The sequence below is a fragment of the Haemaphysalis longicornis genome, unplaced genomic scaffold (assembly GCF_048455015.1).
Source record: "Haemaphysalis longicornis isolate Haplotype H1 unplaced genomic scaffold, Haemaphysalis longicornis Haplotype H1 scaffold_90, whole genome shotgun sequence".
Lineage (NCBI taxonomy): Eukaryota > Metazoa > Arthropoda > Arachnida > Ixodida > Ixodidae > Haemaphysalis > Haemaphysalis longicornis.
Window position 1 is genome coordinate 679,311 of NW_027526461.1, and position 23,991 is coordinate 703,301.

The 23,991-nt window shown below is 46.1% G+C and overlaps 1 protein-coding gene across 1 annotated transcript in view; it reads left to right on the forward strand.

The window, feature by feature from the left end:
- The window catches only part of LOC144154754 (condensin-2 complex subunit H2-like), a 69,119-nt gene extending 53,336 nt beyond the window's left edge, over positions 1-15,783 (forward strand). The window contains exons 14-18 of the mRNA XM_077685870.1: positions 675-751; positions 846-935; positions 5,147-5,299; positions 8,029-8,202; positions 12,915-15,783. Of these exons, the coding sequence (XP_077541996.1) occupies positions 675-751; positions 846-935; positions 5,147-5,299; positions 8,029-8,202; positions 12,915-13,004 (584 nt within the window). The 3' untranslated portion in view covers positions 13,005-15,783. The remainder of the gene's footprint in view (positions 1-674; positions 752-845; positions 936-5,146; positions 5,300-8,028; positions 8,203-12,914) is intronic.
- The last annotated feature ends 8,208 nt before the right edge of the window (positions 15,784-23,991 follow it).

The window sequence follows — 23,991 nt, forward strand, 5'->3', positions numbered from 1 at the left end:
CGGATGTACTTCTCTAGAATTTTGTATCACTGCGATACCACTTGTGGCGAAAAAGTGGGGAAATATGAGAAAATAATTCTTTCTTTGTTGAAATCTGGCCTCTATGGCTTTTATAAGAACCTGGTACTGTTTCATGTACGGACTTTTTGGAGGAAAAACTGTGCACATCAAGAGAAAAGTGACACCTAAAATGCTTTTTTGTGCAATTTTTTGGTTCCAAAGACCCATGTGCCCCCTTAAGCCATAAAAGTGGCGGTAGTCCTTCATTACACAAACGTATGCTTGTTGACAAAGACTTTGTCACGATTTAGGGCTTTTTTTTCTTTCGTTCTAGTCATGAATGTATTGTGCAGGTTTAATAAGAGTATGATAGCAATTATCTAAATTTTCTCCCGTGGACTTACCAGGGCGTCGTCATAAGACGTTGGCCATGCTGGCAATGAGGATGGCACGAGGGAAACAGAACTTGTGAATGCACTTTTCTAAGTACAAACGTGTGTAAATTGGTTAGAAAAATTCAGAAAATGCCGTAGTATTAAATGTTTTGACATGGTACGGTCATTTATTGTTTTAAGGGACCATGCAGACAACATTTGACTTTGTGTATTTGCAGCTGTCTTAATTCAAATTTTTCTGACCTGTTGCTCTCCCCCTGTCCTTCTTCCCTTTGATAGGCCAGCCGCCTACTCCGGAGGAGCCCCAAGAGAACTCTTATGAAAATCTAGTCCGCAACCATTTGCGGGAAATCAGCGTGAGTTCAAAGTTCTTCAGCTCTGTTGAGCTTTCTCTGGAAGGTGGGAGCAAGCTGAATTCTTCTTCTGCCTTTGTGTTTTTAACCACCTCAGGAGCCCATGTCTGAGTTCCAGCTGTCCGACATGCAGAAGCGTGTGGCGGATTGGGAGTCCCGCATGAGACCCCTGCTCGACATGGAAGAGGTGGGTTGAAGGAGCAGCCTGGCATTTCGCACTTGACAGAGCATCGTCTCCTGGACGAGGCAGGGGAGGGTGTCCTGTGATACTCTCAGACGAGCGTAAGGCAGGAGCACGGTTATGTTGAAGTGTGATATGTGTCCTGTTTCATAGCGAAGGACGGTAATTTGGCAGGCCCAGAGGAGCAGCAACAGCTAAGAATGGCAGGCATGGAATGAAACTAGACATCCGGGTAGCATTAAGTGGTCCAGTGAGCCAAAAAGCCAGTGTCATCATCAGTCGCAGTAAAATTGCAGCTAAATTCACATCTGATTCTTATTGGCTGGCTGTGAACGGTTTGTGGATGCGATTGCGGGTGTGTGCCGGCCAGATATCCCCATTGGCTGCGATGCGTCGTGCGCTTCGAATACGCACTGGTCTGATGTTGGGGCCAACATTGTGCGCAACTGCGTCACTGTTGCCAAGGGGCCAGCTGAACTGCTTGCGTTGCAGTGGGAGGGAGGATGAGGGTTAAATACACGTCCTCTGCTAGAGGCGCAGTAGTCACCAGTGAGTGTGGGTGCTCAGAGGCAGTTAACACAAGTCAAAAGTAAGGGGCACAACATGTATGGCAAAACATTGGTCAGAATTTCCAGCACATTTTTGCAATGCACCGCACAAACCCAAGTTTTTAACCGCTGGCAGCAATCTGGAAGCAACTGCAGAAAGTTTGAACTTGTGCTGAATTTGCGAAAACCGCCATGCGAAAACTGTAGGTAGATTGGCGTGGGATGAGGGGTGATGTCTCTGCTTGTCATCTAGCCTAATCGTTAAGATCAAGCCGTTCAGTACGTATCCCGAAGAGTGGTGTGGCAGGTAAAAAGATATAACTTTGGTTTTTACACTTGAGAATGGGCTTTATGCATCAGCAGCCCATGGGTGTGTCGTGTGTCGCTTATGTTTGCGGTCGAATGTTGTGGTTTAAGTTTGCTGCTGCTGTCAGCATGGGTTTTTGTCACCAATGGTGGTGCCTTTGTCACATTATAGCACGGAAGAGGCTTGTCTTGCCTTGTAACAGATGTTGATAGTGCCATTGTTGTCAGGCACATTGTTTTTATTGTCGCATTGCGAATGGATCGGGTGACAGTGCACGTGTAAAGACCTTGCATCTGATGACAGCATGAATTGCATGGCCAACTATATTCGTTATGCCTCCAGCATTGCATTACCTACTTCATCACACGGATGAAGGTTTTAAATGTCAGAGGTGGGTTCATTTTGACAACCTTTTGGTTTAGTTCTCTGAGGCTTTCGAAAGGACGCTATTAGGCAAGAAGCAAGTCGATTCACATTGATGGGATTGATTTGCCTATTTTACAAGTAAATCGTGCCCACCAGAACAGCTCTTCCATAAACCACAAAATTATAGTGTATGTTATCTTCATACCATTTTTCATTCTATTATATTTGTTTTACAAATCAGTGATTGAGTGGTGTTGAGGTGCCTTTTTAATCCTGTGAAAACTCAAAACAAACTCTCTACCTGGCACAAACTTCACTATGCCCATGCAAGCTATTGCAGTGAAATCGCAATTTTTTCCCAGTTCAGAAATATTGGTCAGTATTGGCACTTGACGCGTAACCATGGTTGAAATTTACGAGACGGTGATAGTTAACTCTTTCGTTACCGCAGGAAAATTGACCGATTTTTAGGAATCCAAAAAAACATTTTTTGTGTACAAAAATGTTTTCAGCACTAGTTGCAGGAAGACCAAATGCAGATTATTTAACGGCCTTCCAATGACACCAGTTTTTAAATGCTTTCATATATCATAGTTGCGAAAAAATTATCAAAATCAGTTTTTTCAAGTTGTCGTAGAAAATGACAACCAAACCACCAATAGTAGAAAAAATTTCAAAGGTAAATTTTGTACGGAAACATTTCAAATATATGTCCGAAAAAAAATTGACTTATGCAGAACAGTTTGTCAGATATTAAAACAAATGTTAGCACGCCTGGTGCCCGTGCCATGAGGTGAAGACCAGTTTACATTAAAAAATGTGCAGTTTTGGGTGGTTCCATGGAAGCAATCAGGTGGTTTCACAACGTATCAGAGGCAGCGATTTGCCCCCACATAACGTAAAAACATTGTCAATGACTGGCTTTGGATTTATGGCCAGCACAGATTCGGGACAAGCATGCCATGCGGAAAACATGCATGAAGTTGAAAATGAAACACCGTGGTTGATGCTAGTTGACGTTCAGTGTCAGTTATCTCTCTAAACATAAACTTGCCATTTATTATCATTTTGTGACTCGCTATTGTAGCCTTGCTTGCAGAATTGAGGTTCGATGCGGTATAATCGTGCCCTGCAAACTTCGATAATTAGTGCTTAGCCAATTTTTGTGGCAGAAAAAAGTTTTCTAGGATGCCTAAAAATTGGTCAATTTTCTCGCGGTAACTGAAGAGTTAACTATCACCGTCTCCTAATTTTCAACCATGGTTATGCTTCAAGTGCAAATACTGAGCGATATTTCTGAAGTGTGAAAAAAATTGCGATTTCACTGCAATAGCTTGCATGGGCATAGTGGAGTTTGTGCCAGGTAAAAAAAAAATCAACACTGCAAGTTTCCTGCATTTCAGTGCCACCTGGCATTTTTGAAATGAAACAGTACACAACTTATTGGACATTCTGTCAAAACTTATTAGAGACTCCGTCCGAATAGACGGTTCAACGAAGGAGCAATACTAGACCTTCAGAGATACCCTCGTATGGACAGGAAACTGCAGGTAAATAGCGGGCGGTGTATATAACCGGTTTGACGCCCTCTCCTTTTCGTAAGTGATATCTAGCGACTGGGTGTTGTCTTTTGACTTGCATGGGAAGTTTGTATCGCAGAAATCGGATTAGGGTCTGGTGAAATCAGGAGCGGCATGCTTTTACGTCCAGTGCTTGAAGTAATTTAGAGGCAGTGTTAGTGAGTGAGAGCGAACAATAGAGTGGAGTGGCCTTGCATTGCTGTCGTCCTTGAGGAGCGAAATGAACCACAAAAGCAGCAGTGGGCAATCTTGTAGTCATGCCAGTGATAATAGTTGCAAGGAAGATAGTGTGGGTTTGCATTAGTATGAATACACAATACAGCCATCCCCCTGTTGTCCCATTATATGTTTTAATCTACCAGATTTAGGGGAAATCCCCAAGGTGGAGTAAGTTTCTGTGAAGGAAAGTTTGACATCCACCTAAATGCAGCCATACGGCTACAAAGGAAAGCTATACAGCTTTCTCAGAAACTTCGCAGTTGAAGAAAAATTCGTCCTGGTCCAGGATTCGAACCCGGGACCACTGCTTAACCGGAGCAGTCGCTCTACCAACTGAGCTAACCAGGAGGCTAGTCGTTAGTAGCGCGAAAGCGAATTGATCAACAACTCGAACTGAAGGACAGGTGTTAATAGACCAGATTTAGGGGAAATCCCCAAGGTGGAGTAAGTTTCTGTGAAGGAAAGTTTGACATCCACCTAAATGCAGCCATACGGCTACAAAGGAAAGCTATACAGCTTTCTCAGAAACTTCGCAGTTGAAGAAAAATTCGTCCTGGTCCAGGATTCGAACCCGGGACCACTGCTTAACCGGAGCAGTCGCTCTACCAACTGAGCTAACCAGGAGGCTAGTCGTTAGTAGCGCGAAAGCCGTGGTCCCGGGTTCGAATCCTGGACCAGGACGAATTTTTCTTCAACTGCGAAGTTTCTGAGAAAGCTGTATAGCTTTCCTTTGTAGCCGTATGGCTGCATGTAAGTGGATGTCAAACTTTCCTTCACAGAAACTTACTCCACCTTGGGGATTTCCCCTAAATCTGGTCGATTAACACCTGTCCTTCACTTCGAGTTGTTGATCAATTCGCTTTCGCGCTACTAACGACTAGCCTCCTGGTTAGCTCAGTTGGTAGAGCGACTGCTCCGGTTAAGCAGTGGTCCCGGGTTCGAATCCTGGACCAGGACGAATTTTTCTTCAACTGCGAAGTTTCTGAGAAAGCTGTATAGCTTTCCTTTGTAGCCGTATGGCTGCATTTAGGTGGATGTCAAACTTTCCTTCACATTCTATGTTTTGCTCATTCCCCCTTCTCCCCCCCCCCCAATGTGTTTGCGGGCTTTGCGAGCAGCAGCTTCTTGTTTACCCCTGCCCCTCCGTCCCTCTCATTGGTTGCAAGTAGTGAGATGGCGTTGCTGGTGTGCTTGCAGGAGCGGGAGAGCTTCAACATCCGCACCTACTGCAACCGTGTGCTGGACAGTTTCTCGGACGAACCGTCCAAGCAGACCCTCCCCTTCCGCTCCATCTGCAGGGGCAAGCCCGTCTGGGAGGTGCCACGCTACTTTGCCTCCACACTGCAGCTGGTCAGTGCCACAACTCTGCCCGGTGTAGTTAATCACCCTATACTTTGTGAAAGCGTCTGGACATCGACAGCCTGTTGTGAGAATGGGGTGTCACTGCTAGGTGCTGTGCAGAACAATGCTAGCTAGATGCAGCACTGTCAGGAAAAAGGAATGAAAAGTTGCTTGGCTGTCCAAAGAGTGACACCTTGATCATGCCAGCCGCGGGCCTTGTCACCACCAGCAAGCATACAATCGCTGTCCTGTACTATTCTGGCAAGTGCTTTGCAGGCACTGGTTCATTTATAGTGGCGCGATTTCTGCGTTCACAAGGGTTGTTATGCTGTGGCCAAAAAGTGCTTGTCTAAGAGCAGTGCAAAAATTTGGGTCGCAAAACTTGTCTTAAAGAAGGAAAGGTTGCCATCTGTGATTGGGGGAGAGGGGGACATCTAACTTCCTAAAACACTGGTTTGCACTGCACCGATCTTGTTCAGGTACTGCTTCGCTGAGGCATTTCTTGCGGGGCCAAGATTAGTGACCCAGTGTTTATGCTTGCAGAAAGAGGGAAACATTCTCATGGATGGCATTCAGGGCTGTTTAGTAGCCTTTGTGTGAAAGGCTTCGGCCTTTGGGCAGCAACCATTCTCTATTGCATTCACTTTGTGCGTAAAAACGGAGGCAGTGTACAGCGTAGAAATTGCCTAAGGACGTTGAACACATAGGAGAGCTGATGCTGGGCAGTTAAGCTGAAGGACAAAGCCCTGCACACAAGTTCTATTTTTTTTTTCTTAGCATCATGGTTTACTAAATAAATGGCAGTCTTAGAGGCAGTCATTTCTATCCAGCATGACTGCCAAATCTGTGATTATACTTTATGAACTTGGTGCATATATTTTCCCCAAATAAGGAATAATTTGTAAATATACTGACTCATTCGAGGTTTTTGCAAGAAGAGTGTAAGCCAACCAATGCAAACATTTTTCATTGTTGCATGCCGCAGTTTATCGAGTGCCTTAAAAATGAAAGAATTTTACGCATTTTCTCAATGATTTTGCCAACGTACCACAGCCGCATGTCTTTGAAGAGGTAACATCCCTTACACGGTTGGGACAGCTACGCATATTGCGCAGTTTTGATAAAAATTTGTTTTCCTGCGCCAGGCTGCTCCAAGAGCTTGAAAATTGCACAAATTGCGCCAAACTGCTCCAAAACAGTATCAGAGCCAAGCATTTGAAAGCTCGCGTTAGTTTCAGTGGGAAAAAATGTTTTCTGGCGGCATAATTTTTCAACACCCCCAGGGTGATGTTGTTTGTAAAAGTTTGATTTATTGATCAATCAATAAAAAAACGCATAAAAATGTCCCCGAAACAGTTTTTTTTCGAAAGTCACAATGTCGAGTTCAATGCCGTACCTTTTGCCTTTTGCGTACCTTTAACAATGCCTTTAAATGCCGTACCTTTTGAAAGCCCATCGAAACCCATTGCAAAGTCCTGTATAAAAATACTAATGTTTACTGAGGCGACAAAACTTGTTCAAGTTGATGAAAAAACGGCCATTTCCGGAGCGCCGTATCTCCGGAACATCACTGGGCACCGCCATCTTGGTGTGGTGAAGGTTGGAAAACATGGCCGGCGGGCGAAGCAGTTGCTCGTGGTACAGGCTAGTTCACTCTAGGTCAAGCAGAGCGCTATTCGAAGGTTTCTACTTTGGTTTTGGCTATGGGGGTGGTTACATTTAGCTGTTTGATCTGTTACGGGAAGTTGCGCCACTCGAAAGACGGAGTTCATCAAAAACATCATGCCCGCGAATTCACTGTGTTTCGGCCTTGAGTGTGAGGCGCGGTTCGTGCCTGAAGTGAACTTTTGGACTTATTGAGGTGTTACAAAACGCTGAGTTATTGCGGCCTTTGACAGCGAGCTTACGAGCGGCGGAAATTGGACGGTCGACACTGCAGAATGTTGGAGCAGTGTCCGGTAGCGGGACGGGCTGTTATTACAGGCTAGTAGTACCGATTCATCTATCTGCCATGAAATGTAATTCCAAAAGGGAGGTTGGTAAACATACCAACGTTACTCAAATTACGATCGTAGTGAACGTGACCTTAGGGATTGAAATGGGAAAGCTGGTGGGGTTGACGACTGTCACCTCGCTTTGCGCAACTTTTGCCGTGGCTCTACACTTGTGCTTAAAGCCGAGTCTGGGATTACACAAATAATAATTTACGCATTCGCATAATAAAAATCTCTTACGATTGCTTAGTTTTTCATTTCGATATTTTCAATGGCACTGCATGCTATCTATGTGTAAAGCCTGAGAGTTTAAAAATGGTTTGTAAAAAGGAAGCGCAGTTCATACCTTGCGATACTCTTGTAGAACAAACTTTCTCGAAAGGCTATTTTGGTGTTGTTTACGTTCAAAACTGATTAAAAAGTCCACTCTTCGCCCGCCCCCCCCCCCCCTGATTTGCCTAAAATTTGGTTTTTTAGGCACATAAGGTGACATAATAAAAGTCGTTAACTGATCCCCATCAAGGTTTTTCTGCTCGAAAATCAAGATTTTGCTGCTCCAAAAACTGCTCCCAAATCTCATTCAGCTGTCTCACCCCTGCCGACCCTGCATATGGATGCATGGTCTGAAAGTGGAAATAAGCCATAAAATTTTTTTGAAATCCAACACTTGTTAGTTGTAAAACTTTGCTATTCGGATACTTACCTCTTCCCTTTTTGCGACTTGTTGTCTGACCCGCTTTCCAGGCAAATAACTCCAACGTGCAGCTGGAAACAGACGGCATCATAGAGCAAGGTATGGACACACTGCAGCTTACCCTGCTTTCGCGGAAGCAGCACTTCCAGGAGCTGGAGGAGTTTGGCGACAGCAGCACCGTCATGGGCACGCCTCCCTCCCAGCCGGCCAGGCAACGCAAACAGGTGGGTGCGGGGGTTCAGGCATCCTTGCGTTTCTCACAGTTTGCCCGTGATGAGAAGAGGTGTAAGTAAGGGTCGTGTGGTTTTCGCGTTACAACTGATGTGAGCGCAGTAAACTGGTTCTGAGTACCATACTTGCCCACGATAGTAACCCGCAATAAACTTTGCTTATGGAAATCCGAAAAATAATTTGACACCGAACCTACCACACTGATATAAAGAACATGACACCACGTACCTGGCAGAAGGTACTTTATTTGACGTACGCAACTGCGGCACTAAGAATTCCTTGTGCTTCTAAAGATGCTTATCCAGTTTCCTGAGAGAATTAAAACTAAAGCCAGGAACATTGAAAGACAATTTGTACGCGATTGTAACGCGCACGCAAATTTCAAGGGTAGTTTTAACGAAATAAGGTGGTGCGCGTTAGAACCTTGCAAATACGGTAAGCACTTTAAAAATGGAAAATATCCCGGGCCTATCATTGTGTTCCATTAGTACTGTCCCTAAACTGCACGTACAATTTTGTGTTGCCATTCCTACTTCCAAAATGAACAGGCTGTACAACTTCCTGTTAATTGTGTATAAAATGCCACCATGCCTTTGGAGGCTGTACAAGCATACTGCAGTCAAATCCCACTATAGTGAAATTGACGTTACGAGCAAAAATTTAGTTGAAGAGAGAAATTCGTGGAGGAGAATTCTGTCCCAACACACCGCAGAAGGGCAAGAAAAATGGCCCCATGTATTATCCGAATCATTGACTGCATAATGCCGTGTTCTGAAAAAGGAGTGACGTGCAATTACATCATGTTTATGCACATAGCAAACGTACAAATTGTATCTGTAGTTTATCCGACATTAAGAGCGCGTTACCAGGGAAGAAATGAAGTTGCAAAACTAATTGCGGTACGAGGCATGTCTACTGAGATGATTACTTGCAAATAGCTGAAGTCCCCCTCTCACTTGTAGCAGGAGCAGAGCGCATTATCTCTTCTGACAGCCACATCGTTGTCACCAGCAAACAATGGTGTGCATGAAGAGCTTGTTTTTGTTTATGGGTGGTGGTGTGGGTGCACGATGCATGTTTTCAGTGAAACTAATTAGCGCCCCGAAGGAACAAAAAGTTACAGATGGCTGGTGTTACGCTTATATTACCATAAAATAAATGTTAAAACCCTGCCCCAATGAGTGAAAATTTTGTTGGAGCGTAAACAAGCCAGACAAATGGTTCATTGTCATGAGGACTTTGTTTCAATGAATTCTATCGCTAGCTGACGGAGCATTGGGAATATTTCGTTGAGACGGAAGTTTTGTTGAAGCGGAATTTTCGTTGAAGCGGGGTTTGACTGTATTCGCGTCTCTCTAGAGGAGTTGTGACCGAGTACGCTGTGGGACTCTGCCATTGCCTTGCTTGGCCTGTGGCATGGGTAACAGGTACTGAGACGCACTAGAGCAAACGTATTTTCAGCGAGGGCTTGACACATTGAAGCTACATCTTTCACCCATGCCACTTCATCGCTGGCTGTGCCTTTTGTTGGCACTCTTGATGGTTGTCTGTAAATGACTGAGCGTTCTTTTGGCTACAAGACAGCGTGGCTCGTAGCCAAGCCCAACCATAGGCCACCCTGTATCCTTTAACCCTGGAGATAACAGACTGCAGTTTCCTCCAGAGGAGGCTGTACTGTGCTGTAGTACCCCACGCCATTGCAGTGGCTACAGTTTTGTGAGCTGTAGTGCCTTGTAGACAAGAGGATGCACGTCAAACCAATTTAAATAGAAGTGGAGGAGTGGCTTGGACAATAGATGCATGTTCCAAGCAGAACTTTTGCCAGAAGTGCACTGGCTCCAGTGCGTTTAAGTGTTGTTTACTTGAAAGGAAGCAACATCTGAAAGTGCACATTTGCCCATCTGCGATGCGTATATCGTCAGAAACACTCACACACGCAGTCGATTTTGGTGGTGGCAGCTCTGTATTGCTCTCTGGTTCAGAAAAAATCTAGCTTTGTTCATGAGCGAAGTAACAACCCTTGTTCAAACCTTGCAAGAGCCGGTAACATTATTTTGCTTTTTCTTGCTACACACCGTGTAACTTCCACGACAGCAACTATGAGAAATCATTAAATGTGCCTCGACTGGTAATGCAGAGGTAATACAGTTACATCTAGATATAACGGATTCGTACTTGGGACGGAAATTTCATTAACTCGAGGATTTCGTAACATCGAGTTTGCGATTTTACAGTTCATTTAACCAGTTATTGAGGTTTCAAAACCTTTCCCATCGCCCAGAAACAACTGCTATATAGTTACCTCTCTACATAAAGTGAAATTTCTACTAAAAATTGTGTGAAGTAAGAGTTTCAAGACTTAAGCAAAGGAATTCGAATAGCCGACGGTAGTTCAGGTGTGGTCGTAAAACCGGTGCTTTTTCCGCAACGCCTCATTAAAAATAATAGCAAACTAGGTTTACTTTTTTTTTTCATTTCGGTCACTACTAAATGCTGTTAGTCAATTGAACCCGCGTCATAGCCCTGTGAACTTCGCCCCGGCGAGGTGCTGGTTCTAAGTTACGCCGCTTTTCGTCCGTTCAGTGGTAGGCTTCGGCGCGGCGTTGAGGGGTGCGGCGGGCCAACAGTGGCAGGGTGCTATGAAACTTTCGACAGACTTTTTTCACGTACAAAGGCTCTGCAGTGTGGCCGCGTGATGCAACCACGACACTCGAGATAAAGCCATGATTGTGAGTTGAGCGGAGTACACGCGGACCGCTCGTGTGGAGCAGCGCTTACGTGCACCAGCTAAACCGGAAAGCTTACATTAAATATCGCCCGGCCAAATTCGATTAAGCAGTTACTTTTATGCCCACTGAGCCCTGAAGAAACCGATTTCTCTGCATCGCAGCTGTCTAATGAACGCGGGTGAAACTAAGATGACCACGTTCAAAGAGAGTAATTTATTGCCAACAGCACTCGATCTTCAAGCCGTAGTGAGGAAGTCCGTAAGCAAAACATTCGCGGGCGCCTGCGTGCCTCCGCAGAACGTCGATGGCATCCATCACTTCAGTAGCCGTCGGTTTCACCGACACTTCCTCGGGCTCTTGTTCGGAACACTTATCTTTCCCTTGGAGTACTCATGCTGCTTACAAGACTCACGAAATGATGCACGAACAAAATAATAATGTGGTTAACAGCGAGCACAACCTAGATAAGCAGCACTGTAAACAAAGACGCGTAGAAAAAAAAGCTTGAAGTAGGCTTCGGCAGCCTACGCATAGAGGGCGCTCTATAGGCGGTCTATAAGCAATAGGTTAGCTGGGAGTAGAACAAGTAAACGTAATAAAACAGGCAAGTCGGTTGCTGACAACCGACGCCCCGATTCAAAGGGAAAGCCACTGATCATCATCATCATCATGGAGATGTCAAAATGGTGGCCGCACTATTCAACCGTCCGTGACCGCTAGCTGTTTAAGCAGCTTCTTTCATCGCTTTTAATTGTTAACCGCAGATTTCACCGCTTTTCTTTCATTTTAGTCGTTTACGAGTTACGGCGAGTAGAGAATAATTTCAATGTAGGCTCTGAAAAAAAAGCAAAATAAAACGTGCCTCGACCGGAATTTCGTTCTTCCTTTCTTGCCATGGCTTCGTTAAATCGGGAGCGCCGCACGAAATTACATCGTAAAATTGAGATAAAGTACAGGCATTTAGCAAAATTTTGATAGAAAACTTGAAAAAATTGCCTATATCGCGAATTTCATTAAACAGAGGTTCGTTTATCGATTTTCAACTGTATCATGCTTATGCCCAGTTTGCTTACGAAAAATGCATGTTTCTGCACTGATCCTATTTTATCTCTCTTTGCAGGTAACGTTACTTATTTTTCACAAGGTAAAAGTGAAGACAAGATAAAAAAGAAAGGGAACAGAACAAGCACATCGCTCATTCCCTTCCTTCATCCTGTCATCGTTGTGCTGTTTAATTATGAGTGTCAAACCTGCTTCCAAAGTCAGCATACAGAGTTGCAACGTCTTGTGAAGGGGAATGAGGCCGCCGGTGTTCATTGTAAAGCAGGTTGTTTTTGTTATGAAAGGTTGGGCCGACCCGGCAGAGAAGTATGAGGCGATTTGGCATCAGACAACAGAAGAATTATAGCCACGTGACAGATACATGAGAGAGTACAGAAATTAAAATGAAAGCTAAATATTCAGTGCAGCTCCTACGAAAAGAGGTCCTAGACACCAATGTGCAGGCTCACATGTTGTGGTCGAGCTTGTGATGCTAGTGGAGGGCGTCGGCGGTCTTGTTGTTGGGGCTGTCGTGGCCGAGAGGGGCTGTGTGGCCTGTGCGCTCGCAAGCTGTGTTGCCGAAGCTGTAGGAACGTTGTTGACAATCTTGAAGGCCAGAAGCAGGACGTGGCTCAGCTGTGAGATCTCCCAGGTGTTGACATCCAGCTGAGAACTCGCCAAGCGCCTCGTTCATCCTGCCTCAGTTTTCCACACCTGTTCTGCCTTGTTCCCTCTTCTTCCTCCTCTTTCTCCACGTGCTCCTCCCCTACCACGACCCGTGCACCTCGTCCTCTTCGTATCTTTTGATCCTTAAAAAGGGGCTTCCTCACGTCGGTTATTAAAACTGCCTGCACCGTCGCACTTTCATACACCAGCCTGCAGTTTTTGACTACCGACTAACGTGGCTTTCTCATTTCTCTGCACCGTTTTTCCAGGCCCGGAAGCGTGTGGCCTTCTGCTCGCATCCGGAGGACCCCGGTGACGTGTTGCGTGAGAACCCCGTCGTCCCGGACCCCGACTTCTGAGTGGACCCGCGGCTTCCGCCGGCCGTGCGGTCAACAACGGCACCGTTTTGGCCATCCCGACGCTCTTGCCCTTTACGTAGGCATCGACGCTCCTGCTTCGTCCCTCAAGCACGGAAGAATGTGGTTTAGGAATTTGGGGTTCATGTTGTTCAGAAAATAAGTCGGCCTTGGGCCAACGGTCGAAACGTAGGTACTGCCGCTGGTGATCTCAAGCATCGCCAAACCTAATTAAGCGATGTCTTAAGAAGTATACAGTTTAGGCACGCAAAGCTTTATAGGACAGCTCTTATGAGAGCACAATTTTTTTATAATTCATTATTTTTTTCCTGATAATTATTGAACATTGCATTCCAAGCTATCATTCATCCTTTTAGCTGTGTTTTATGAAGTTTTTATTTTTTTTTAACTTTGAAATACAAATTGTTTTTACACCGAAGGTTCACCTCAGGTAGGGTCCTTGCTTCTTTAAATTTGCCTGCCGTTTGCAAGCTTTTAGTGAGAGGATGACAATTTTCTAGTGTCAGGAATGGATTGCACGCATATTTCAACCTCTCGAATACCAGTACTAATTAATGCTGCTAAAGAAAGTGTACGGCCAGGATTTTGATGCCACAAGAGGCACTCGTGCATCTGAGAAAGCTTCATCCGCTTATTTTTCCACCCCGTAAAGTTGATAAGCTTTTTCAACATAGAGAAGCCAGACTCTTGACTGGGACAGAAAAAATGATTCTTGGGTTGGGATGCACCCGTCCTACCCGAAACCAGTGGCTTCGGGAACCGCTTCTGTGGGAAACACTTCTTTTGTCAGTGTGCTGCCAGCATCAGCAAGCACCGCCATGAATTTCAAGAAAAGCCTTGCAAGTGGGAACGTTTGAGGGACTCTTGGACATCATTCGGTATTGTCTTGTTGTCACTGCTGCCGCTGCCATGTTGCGGCTGAACTACTACTTTCCCACCAGTAGGGTGCGGGCAACTTGCCCACGGCTCCATCTCTTCACGCCCAGGAGACATTGTTAGGAGTGCGCAAGGTTGAGGTTTCCTTTTTTTCTTCTCTCGCATACTGTCTGTCACTATATTTTTAGTCTTGTCCGACTTAGTTACCTCGACACAGGTCAGTTGAAAGAGCGAAGTCCCTATTCGCCAGGCAGGAAATGGAAGGCATAATTTTTGGGGGGCATGGAAGAAAAATTTAGAGGTAGGGCTGTTGAAATTTAATCATTTTAATATGTTGCGTTCGTTTTAGCGGGCTTGTGAAACTGGAATTAAAGGGGCCATGAAGACAATATAAGTTGAGTTCATTACAACGACTATTTTGGCCCAGTCACAACAATACCAATTTTATTGCTGACTTCAAACAAATTACAGTGATATTAAAGAAAACACATTCGACAGTGGCGATTCCACAGTCACTGTCAGGAGACTTTTCTATAACGTCACAGAATTTTGTTTGTGTGATTGATGGCTGCCTTACCTAACCAACTGCCAAAAAACATGACTGGGTGATCGTAGTGGGGCCTCTAGGTTCACTCGATCATATCAGTTGAATTGTAACGTGCAGTTAACACATTTAAGAGTGGTTTTAGTGCCAGTCTATACGGCGTCACTACTGCCCACATTAGGACGCTACGGCGCGAACTTTTGTTTTTCTATATCGCGTTTTTTTTTTTTTTGTTAAAGTCTTTCGCTGCTGAAACAAGGCCGTTTGAGCTACCAAAGCCCAGTTCTTTCAAATAGAACTAAGTTGTATTTTGTGTTCATTTCCTTTGTGTCCACGCAATGTCACTCATTATGAGCTCACAAGTGTGTTAGGTCGGATAGTTTGTGTAGCCCATATGTTATGACAACTTGTGTGGTCAAAAACTGATCGCTATATTTCGTACTATGCGTAATTTCAGAACGATTTGCTTCCCTTTTCGCTACAGTTGCTTCATATTTGACTGACGAGTGGCACTTTTTGCTGACACAAGTAGCCCAAAAGGCGAAGGAGTGATAAGGCTGCTTTTATGAGCTTTTGCTTATCTCCTACCTTGAGTGTTAGAATGCTGAAGACCTATTGAAAGGAGAACATTTTTCATTGAAGAGTAAACTTGTATATGCAGTTCAGTAATTATTATATGTAAATATTTTTTTGGCTGCCTAAAATTGCTCATTTCATGGTTTTATGTTAAAGCACAACTGATGTTTTCTTGTGTGCAACATCTTAATTTCAGTCTAATATTTTTCACCCAAGATTTACGGTAGTCATGGAGTTTTATGCCGAGTACATAAATCATCAGGCAACTTGGTTTTTCACGTGGTCTTTGTCAAAGCTGAGCGACGAAGCAAAAGCAAGAGTGTTTGTGACAAGGTGGCAAAGTGCATTTCCTGTGTGCTGTCGATGCCGTTATCTTAAGTGGCTTCCATGACTGGTGTAGACTCAATTATCTTTATTATCATACGTACCATTTTTGTGTTAACCTTCCTGTATTTAAAAACCTTTTTGGGCAGCATTGGTCAATGCCTCTAGCCTTTTTTTTGTAAATTTATTTTGAAACAAGAGGCAACTTTGCCCTACAAATGTTGTAGTTAGCACAAACCCGCTGCTAAATAAGCTTTTAGACTATTAGACTAACCATAGCCTACACAAGCAGCATTGGTTGGGCTCAGTGGTATCTGTTAATTTCCAGCTCTGTAACGTGTTTTTAACGGTGTAGGCTTGCTATCATCCCCGATCATTGCACCATACTGCATCATCACATCATCATCATCACCAGCCTATCTACGCCCACTGCAGGGCAAAGGCCTCTCCCATTATTCTCCAATTACCTCGGTCCTGTACCAACTGTGACCAATTTATCCCCGCAAACTTCTTGATCTTATCTGTCCATCTAACTTTCTGCCGCCCCCTGCAACGCTTGCCTTCTCTAGGGATCCACTCTGTTACCCTTAATGACCAGCGGTTATCTTGCCTTCGCATTACATGCCCTGCCCACGTCCATTTCTTCTTCTTAATTTCTACTAATATGTCTTTAACACCAGTTTGCTCCCTGACCCACTCCGCTCTCTTCTTGTCCCTTAATGTTACACCTATCATTTTCCGCTCCATTGCCCGCTGAGTCGTTCTCAATTTAAGTTGAACCCTCTTAGTGAGCCTCCAAGTTTCTGCCCCGTAGGTGAGTACCGGTAAGATGCAGCTGTCATACACTTTCTTCTTCAGCGACAATGGTAGGCTGCTATTCATTATCTGAGAATGTCTGCCATATGCACCCCACCCCATTCTGATCCTTCTAATTATCTCTGCCTCATGGTTGGGATCTGGGGTCACAACTTGGCCTAAGTAGATATATTCGCTTACCACTTCCACTGCCTCGCCACTTATCTCAAACTGCTGTGGTGTCTCGAGATTATTGATCATTACTTTAGTTTTCTGCATATTAATTTTCAGGCCCACGGTTCTACTCTGTTCGCCCAGTGCGGAAAGCATGCTTTGCAATTCGTCCAGCGAGTTACTTAGCAAGGCAACGTCATCAGCAAATCTGAGGTTACTGAGGTATTCTCCATTAACCCTTACTCCCACCTGTTCCCAATCCAACGTTCTGAATACTTCTTGTAAGCATGCTGTGAATAACATTGGAGAGATTGTGTCTCCTTGTCTGACACCCTTCCTTATAGGTATTTTGCTGCTCTCCTTATGGAGGATGATGGTAGCTGTAGACCCATTGTAGATATCCTCTAGTATTCTTACATAATGCTCATTTACCCCCTGGTTCCGTAATGCCTGAATGACTGCTAGGGTTTCGACCGAGTCAAATGCTTTCTCATAATCTATGAAGGCTATATATAGGGGTTCAGTATACTCAGCGCACTTCTCTATCACCTGATTGATCGTGTGAATATGGTCCATTGTTGAATAACCTTTACGGAACCCTGCTTGTTCTTTAGGTTGACTGAAATCTAAGGTTGCAGAGATTCGGTTAGCGATTACCTTGGTAAATACCTTGTAGACGACTGACAGTAAGCTGATCGGTCTGTAATTTTTCAAGTCCTTTATGTCGCTTTTCTTATGGATTAGGATGATGTTCGCCTTCTTCCAAGATTCCGGTACCATTGCGGTCATTAGGCATTGCGTATACAGGTTTGCCAGTTTTTCAAGTACAATTTCTCCGCCATCCTTCAAGAGGTCTGCTGTTATCTGATCCTCACCAGGTGCTTTGCCCCCTTTCATTTCTTTCAAAGCCTTCCTTACTTCTTCGGTCATTACTGGTGGGATGTCTATCTCCTCTGAACAACTGTCTCGTTCGGCATTGTCCTGTATGTCCCGGCTACTGTACAGATCCCTATAGAACTCCTCGACCACTGTGACTATTTTATCCCTATTTGTGATGACATTGCCTTGCTTTTCCTTAAGTGCATACATCTGATTTTCCCCACGCCAAGACGTCTCTTCACTGCTTTCAGGCTACCTCCGTTCTTTACAGCATATTCAATCCTCTCCATATTATACTTCCGTATGTCGGCTGGCTTACGCTTATTGGTTAACTTCGAGAGCCCGGCTAGCTCTATTCTGTCAGCTGCGGTAGAGATTCTCATGGTTTGCCGTTTCCTGATTAGATCTTGTAAGTCTTTTGTAAATGCCGCTACACTTTGGTTCATTTTAAATATTTTTTGCTTGTCTTGCTTGATTCTGCAATGCGTAATATTTTGTAAACATTACCACAAACTTACTATTTGGAAAAAACTGGCCAGAAGAAGATACGGAGGGTGACTGGCGTGGCAGGAATGTTGTAGTGCCTTAACCAGTGCAAATGTGGTTGAACGAAAGATACCTGAAGCTCCATCCAACCCTGATATCCCTAATGAAAATCTTGGGGGTTCTTGGTATTTGGTTTCTTCTTTGTAGCCTACCAGTTCTTTGAACTGAAAACTATTTGCATGATTCCAACGTGTCCCCGATTGTAATGCGCAGGGAAGTTTTACGCCGATTCTAACCCACAGATGTGAAAGACATGACACCATGTACCCGGAAGAATACATTTTATTTGGCGCTCGCAGCTGCAGCAGTAGGACCCTCTTGTGCTTCATGTCATAAACTTGCTTGTCCAGCTCCTACTGCCATTAACACTAAAGCAAGCGAGGAAAGAGCCGATTTTGGCTTTGTGCCCGATTGTATTGGGCCCACCTATTTCAAGGCTACTTTATCGAGAAAAGGTGCGCGTTAGAATCGTGCAAATATGGTACTCCTCATCTCCGAGGAAGATACAATACTACCAAAGCAGTTAGCACTTTTCGGAAGGAAGATGCGTGTACGCAAGGAACGAAAACTAATGGGGAAAAAAATAAAAATAACTCAAGCACAGGCCTTAGCTAAGCTTCAGAAAAGAGTGATATGGCTTTAATGTCCACTTCCGTCTTCAAAATTGTAGCTGCGACGAAGCGTGTCGTACGAGGCTTGCTCATTTGCACATGTCGATTACTACTTGCAATCATCCACCGACCTTGTCAGTTGGCTCTGTTCACCCTCACCTATATTTAACTGAAGGGTGGCCGCATTTCCCAAATGTTGCGAATGTTTGTAACAGACTAAGTACAGGTGTATTTATCACGGGATATTGTACATAATGTAAATAGATGCGTGCCTACAAACGTTAAAGCTGTGATATGGTATAGGCAGCACACAGCATTTTATTTTGCTGGAACCTTTATAGTACACTGCAATTGTATGGTTGCAGGGACTCCGTCATATGTAATGTTTCACCAGTGTTGCTTTTGTGAATCCATATCAAGTAGATTTTTTTTTCATTCTTGCTCCATTCCCCAATTCGTGAACACATTTCTTGTCTATAATGTGGCCCATGCCAAAATAGAATCTTGCGCATTTTTGACGATAAAGGCGTATTCGAACTGGTTCCCTCCTCTTTTTTTTTTCCTTGTGTGTTCACACAACACAAGTTCTTCTGAAACAGCTTGTCGGCACTGGGCCGCTCCAATTCTCGGACGAAGCTGCGCAGTAGTGCCACAGTGTAACCATCGGCTTGTTTTCCTCCATACCTCAAGCTTCTACTCTGTACCACGTAATGTGAAAAAAATTGACTTTTATTCGCCTAATGAGAAAAAAGTTAGCTGTTCCACTCAATGTGAAAGCTGTCCGAAGTGCAGAGCAGTGATTCGCCATAATGGACTGTAGCGCCGTTATCCGTTCAGTGCTATACCGCCTAGTGCATTTCAAATTTCCACCCTTCGCAGTGCTCACGCGCCCCCTGCCTGAGACTTCGCCAGAGGGAGTTCTGTTCTTTGTGCTTACTTTTCCTCCCGCAAGTGCCGGCATTGTACTGCCACTTTTTTTCCCCCTTACTATCGTAAAAAACAACCCAACGAGCGTTCCTAACTAAATGAATGGGGGCACTGCCGGTTAATTATTTATATTTTGCTTCAAATGTACAGGCAGTTTTCTTTGTGCTAAACAACGGGGAGATGTAGGACAACCGCCAGATGTTCACGAGTTTAGAGCGCTTATGACTATATATCCGTGAACCATGCATTGGGTTTGTTTTGCTTTCACCGCCCGGCTGCGCAGGTCTGTGTTATCTGTGTGCCAAGGGAAGCGCGTGTTCTATTTTCTTTCTATGCCGCATGTGTTATCTCTTCTGATAGGGAGAGCATTCCGAACTAACGTGGACAGCCTAGAATAGTCTTCTTTGTTCTGGATGTAAATTACGGTTCGAGAAGCAGTCGCGCCTAAAGATAAAAAGCCTGCAAAGCAGACGCCGCGACATTCCATTCCACTCTCCGACACTCGCCGACGCACGTCAAATTGTTGGCTGCTTCTTCGCCACCTGTGTACTTTTTGATTGTTTGGGGAGCACAAGTTCGCTCCAATAAACGTGCTTTTCCTTCAAGACGACTGCCTCATCTTTGGCTTCGTGGCATCTGGTGGAGGTGTGGGGTAGCACGGTGACCTGATCGTCGGCGATCCTTATAGCAGCACGGTGATCGGGGTTCCGCTAAGGCTCCGTGGAGTGATCGGAGGAAAACGTTATCGACTTGGTCTGCAGATCAATTATTGCACCGTTGTCCGTCAAAAAGTCCATTCCGAGAATTACGTCGCGGGAGCAGTTAGGCAAAATGACGAACTCAGCAGGGTACTTGGTGCCGCCTATGGTGACGCGTGATGTGCACGTTCCACTTGGCGTTACGAGATGGCCTCCTGCTGTGCGTATATGTGACCCGACCCATCTTGTCGTAACTTTCTTCAACTTAGACGCGAATGAGCCGCTCATTACCGAGTATTCGGCGCCCGTGTCGATGAGAGCGACTACGTCAAAGCCGTCGATGGATAACAGGATGTCGGACGCCGCTTTCCTCGGTCTCTCCCGTCCACTTCAATTTGCCAGTAGCCGGTCTTCAGGTTCATAGATGAGAAATACTTGGCATGACAGAGGTGGTCGAGGGCATCGTCGATTCGTGGAAGGGGGTACACGTCCTTTTTTGGTGATTTTGTTCAGTCGTCGGTAGTCAACGCAAAACCTTAATGTCCCGTCTTTTTTCTTTACGAGCACGACGGGCGCAGCCCAGGGGCTTTTCGATGGCTGTATAATGTCGTCGCTTAGCATGTTGTTGACTTGAGTCCGGATGGCTTCCCGCTCGTGTGAAGACACGCGGGACGGTAACTGTCGGGTAGGTCGGGCTCCATCTTCGGTTATAATTCGGTGCTTCGCTAGGGGTGTCTGACGTAATTTTAAACTTGACGAAAAACACTCGCTGTAGCGACGCAACAAATCCAATAATCTGTCCGGATGCTCCTGCGGCAGCACCGGGTTCACGTCGAAACGATGCGGCAGCTTGGAAGCATCTGCGCGTGCGCATTCAAAGTTGGCGACCGCGATCACTTGACTTGCTGCTTCCGTTTCTTCGAGGGACGCAATTGCAGCGCCCTTGTTTAGATGCTGGTACTCCTCGGTGAAATTGGTGACTAAAACGTTGTATTTGCATTCTGAATTCTTGGAACGAATTAAGAACGCAATTTTAGCGACGTTCACTACGGTTGAGCGAAAAGAGCTGGCCGAAGTGTTGCTGCAGACGCGGACACAACACCCTAACGAAGGAATTGTTGTATTCGTCGAAAAGATGAAGAGGCTTTTCAGGCGTGCTGACCCTTGCATGGCGGAAGAAAAGAAGTTACACTTCTTAATGCGCGGCGTGAAAGAACTGTTTGCTGGACTTGTCCGCAATCCGCCCAAAACCGTCGCCGGATTCGTGCCCGAAGCCAGCATGCAATTGAAAAGGCCCTCCAAATGCGTTCTAAGCAGTAAGACCGCAAATTTGTCGCTACGGCCAATGCGAACTACATCGACACCATGCGGATTCCGGCAGATAGCCTACACGAGACTATCCGCGCAATAGTGAGGGAGGAGCTGCGGAAACTTCTCCCAACGCCACCGAAACCACAAGTCGCTTCTCTTACCGGCGTCATTAGAGAAGTAGTGCAGCAAGCGCTGGAAACTTCTACGCCACCCGAAGCACCTCGCGAGCCACAAGCTACGACATATTCCGCGGCTGTTCGTCGACGCCGCCATGCTCCAACAGGTTGTCAAGAGGCCCCGCCGTACCGCCGCCCACTGTCGCCCGCCCGACCCCCTGTACTCCGAAACCAGACGCTGAGGAAGACGGAAGTATGACGAACTCCCGATATTCGTCCTCTGCGCTACAACAGCGGAGAAGCCGACCACATCTACCGTCGCTGCCCATACAGGAGACTCGGATTGCGTGGTTTCTCCGTCGACGCACCTCGCCCTCTTCCTGGCCAACGACCACGTGAGATCGATGGCTACCTATACCTCAAGCCAGCCGTGGCCCACCCCATTTCAACCGTTCGCCATCGCCCTACCAATACGATTCGCCGATCCGCCTTAGCAATGCTGAAGAGAGTGAAATGCTGGGCTTGTTGGTTCATACTGTTGCAAAAAAGAAACCAGCGGCAAGCACACGCAGGACAAGAGTCCTGCGTGTGCTTGCCGCTGGTTTCTTTTTTGCAATAGCAATGCTGACTTCGCACGTGGAACGTCCCCCAGCCCCCGCAGGGGAAACTAAAGGCAGCAACTTCTGGAGGTGAGGTTGAAAACCCTCCAACGACGCAAGGGCGTGCCGAAGACCGTGATTTACGACATGTCCTCATACCGACGACCCGACGGAACCCTGACGAGACTCCCGAACACGACGACAGCTACACGGCGCGACGCGGACCCAACATGACAGAGACGGCCGCCTAGAAGACGACGACGACGACGCACAGTGCCCTACCGTCAACCCGCACAAGCCGAGATGCGACGCCCCGACGCACCCGGAACTCGAGGAAGACGGCCGACTACAATGCTTGACGCCATGCTGCCGCACATAGAAGACGACGACCTGAACGCCGACGTCCAAGGATGCCTTCAGCGTGCTGAGGAGGCCGGCCAGCTCGCTCGAGTTCGTATAACGGACCAGCAGCTGGTGGATGCCGGCCGCTACAACCTCCGACGCCGAGACGCCGAGTACCACCCATGGGGTCGTGTGTGGGTTTGGACTCCCATCCGATGACGCGGACTTCGTGAGAAGCGTCTACGGCGGTATTTCGGGGCCTACGAGATTCTACGACGTGTTGGCCAACTTACCTACGAAGTGATCCCCGATGGTGATTCTGGCACATTACGAGGACGCAAGCGACCCGAAGTCGTCCACGTGGTTCGCCTAAAACCTTTCTTCGCACGATGACAGACTTTTATTTTTTCTTTGTTTGGACTCTTGCTTATGTTAGCATCGGGTCGATGCACTCATAAAGGGGGGTAATGCCGCAAACTATGCTTTGGGTTTGTTCTGCTTTCACCGCCCGGCGGCGCCGGTCTGTGTTATCTGTGTGCCAAGGGAAGCGCGTGTTCCATTCTTTCTCTCTATGCCGCATGTTTTATCTCTTCTGATAGGGAGAGCGTTCCGAACTAACGTGAACAGCCTAAAATAATCTTCTCTGTTTGGATGTAAATTGACGGTTCGAGAAATAGTCGCGCCTAAAGATAAAAAGCCTGCAGAGCAGACGCCGCGACATTCCATTCCACTGTCCGACACTCCCAGATGCACGTCAAATTGTTGACTACTACTTCATCACCTGTGAACTTTTTGAGTTGTTAGCGAAGTACGAGTTCGCTCCAATAAACGTGCTTTTCCTTCAAGACGACTGCCTCATCTTTGGCTTCGTGACATTATAAACCACTTGGCCAACTTGGCTCTCGAAGCCTCTGGGTTGCGCCGTGATGACAGCCGCTACAACGAACGCCGTGTGGCTCTACATGGGTCCAGCGAGCGAGCTACGACAAGGCGAGCCTCTAAAGTGCTCTCCACCTAAATACCTTTGGTCTTACTAAAAGCTTTTATAGAGATCGTAAATACACTGGACAAATTTTTTGCCTTAATTGGAAGAGGCGGCATCTCATACTCCCTGCAAATGTGTTCGACCCAGTGTGGTAGCTCTGGGTGTAAGTTATTGTGCTACTAAACACGAGGTCATGGGTCCCAGCCGTAAAGCCTACGTTTGCTTTTGATTCGTAAAACCATAAGTTGACGCATAAATGAGAAATGCTTCCATTGCAGGGAAACTTGAATTTGTAAGGATGGGGTTCATATTACCTGCTTGCTTTCCTACTCCTACACAGTTATATCCTCACGGCTCACTAGGCCTCCTGCGCTGCCCAGGGGGCGCTGCGCAAGCGGCTTCCGGGCAGTACTTCCGGGTAGTACAAAGCTGCGTGGGTCCCATAGGATCCCGTGTTGACAGAAGCAAAATGAGCTCGACGCTCCCGATTACTTTGCGACGTGGTCACCAGCTCATCCCCGACGCGTCCGATCTATTTCAGCGATAAACTTGGCATTAGGGGAAAAAGCTTTGCAGCGCTAAACACGTTTACAGCGCCGACGAAAGTGCTGGGACCGTGACGGTGTCTGCTACTCGCAGGTTCAACGATCGATGGTCGTACGAAGT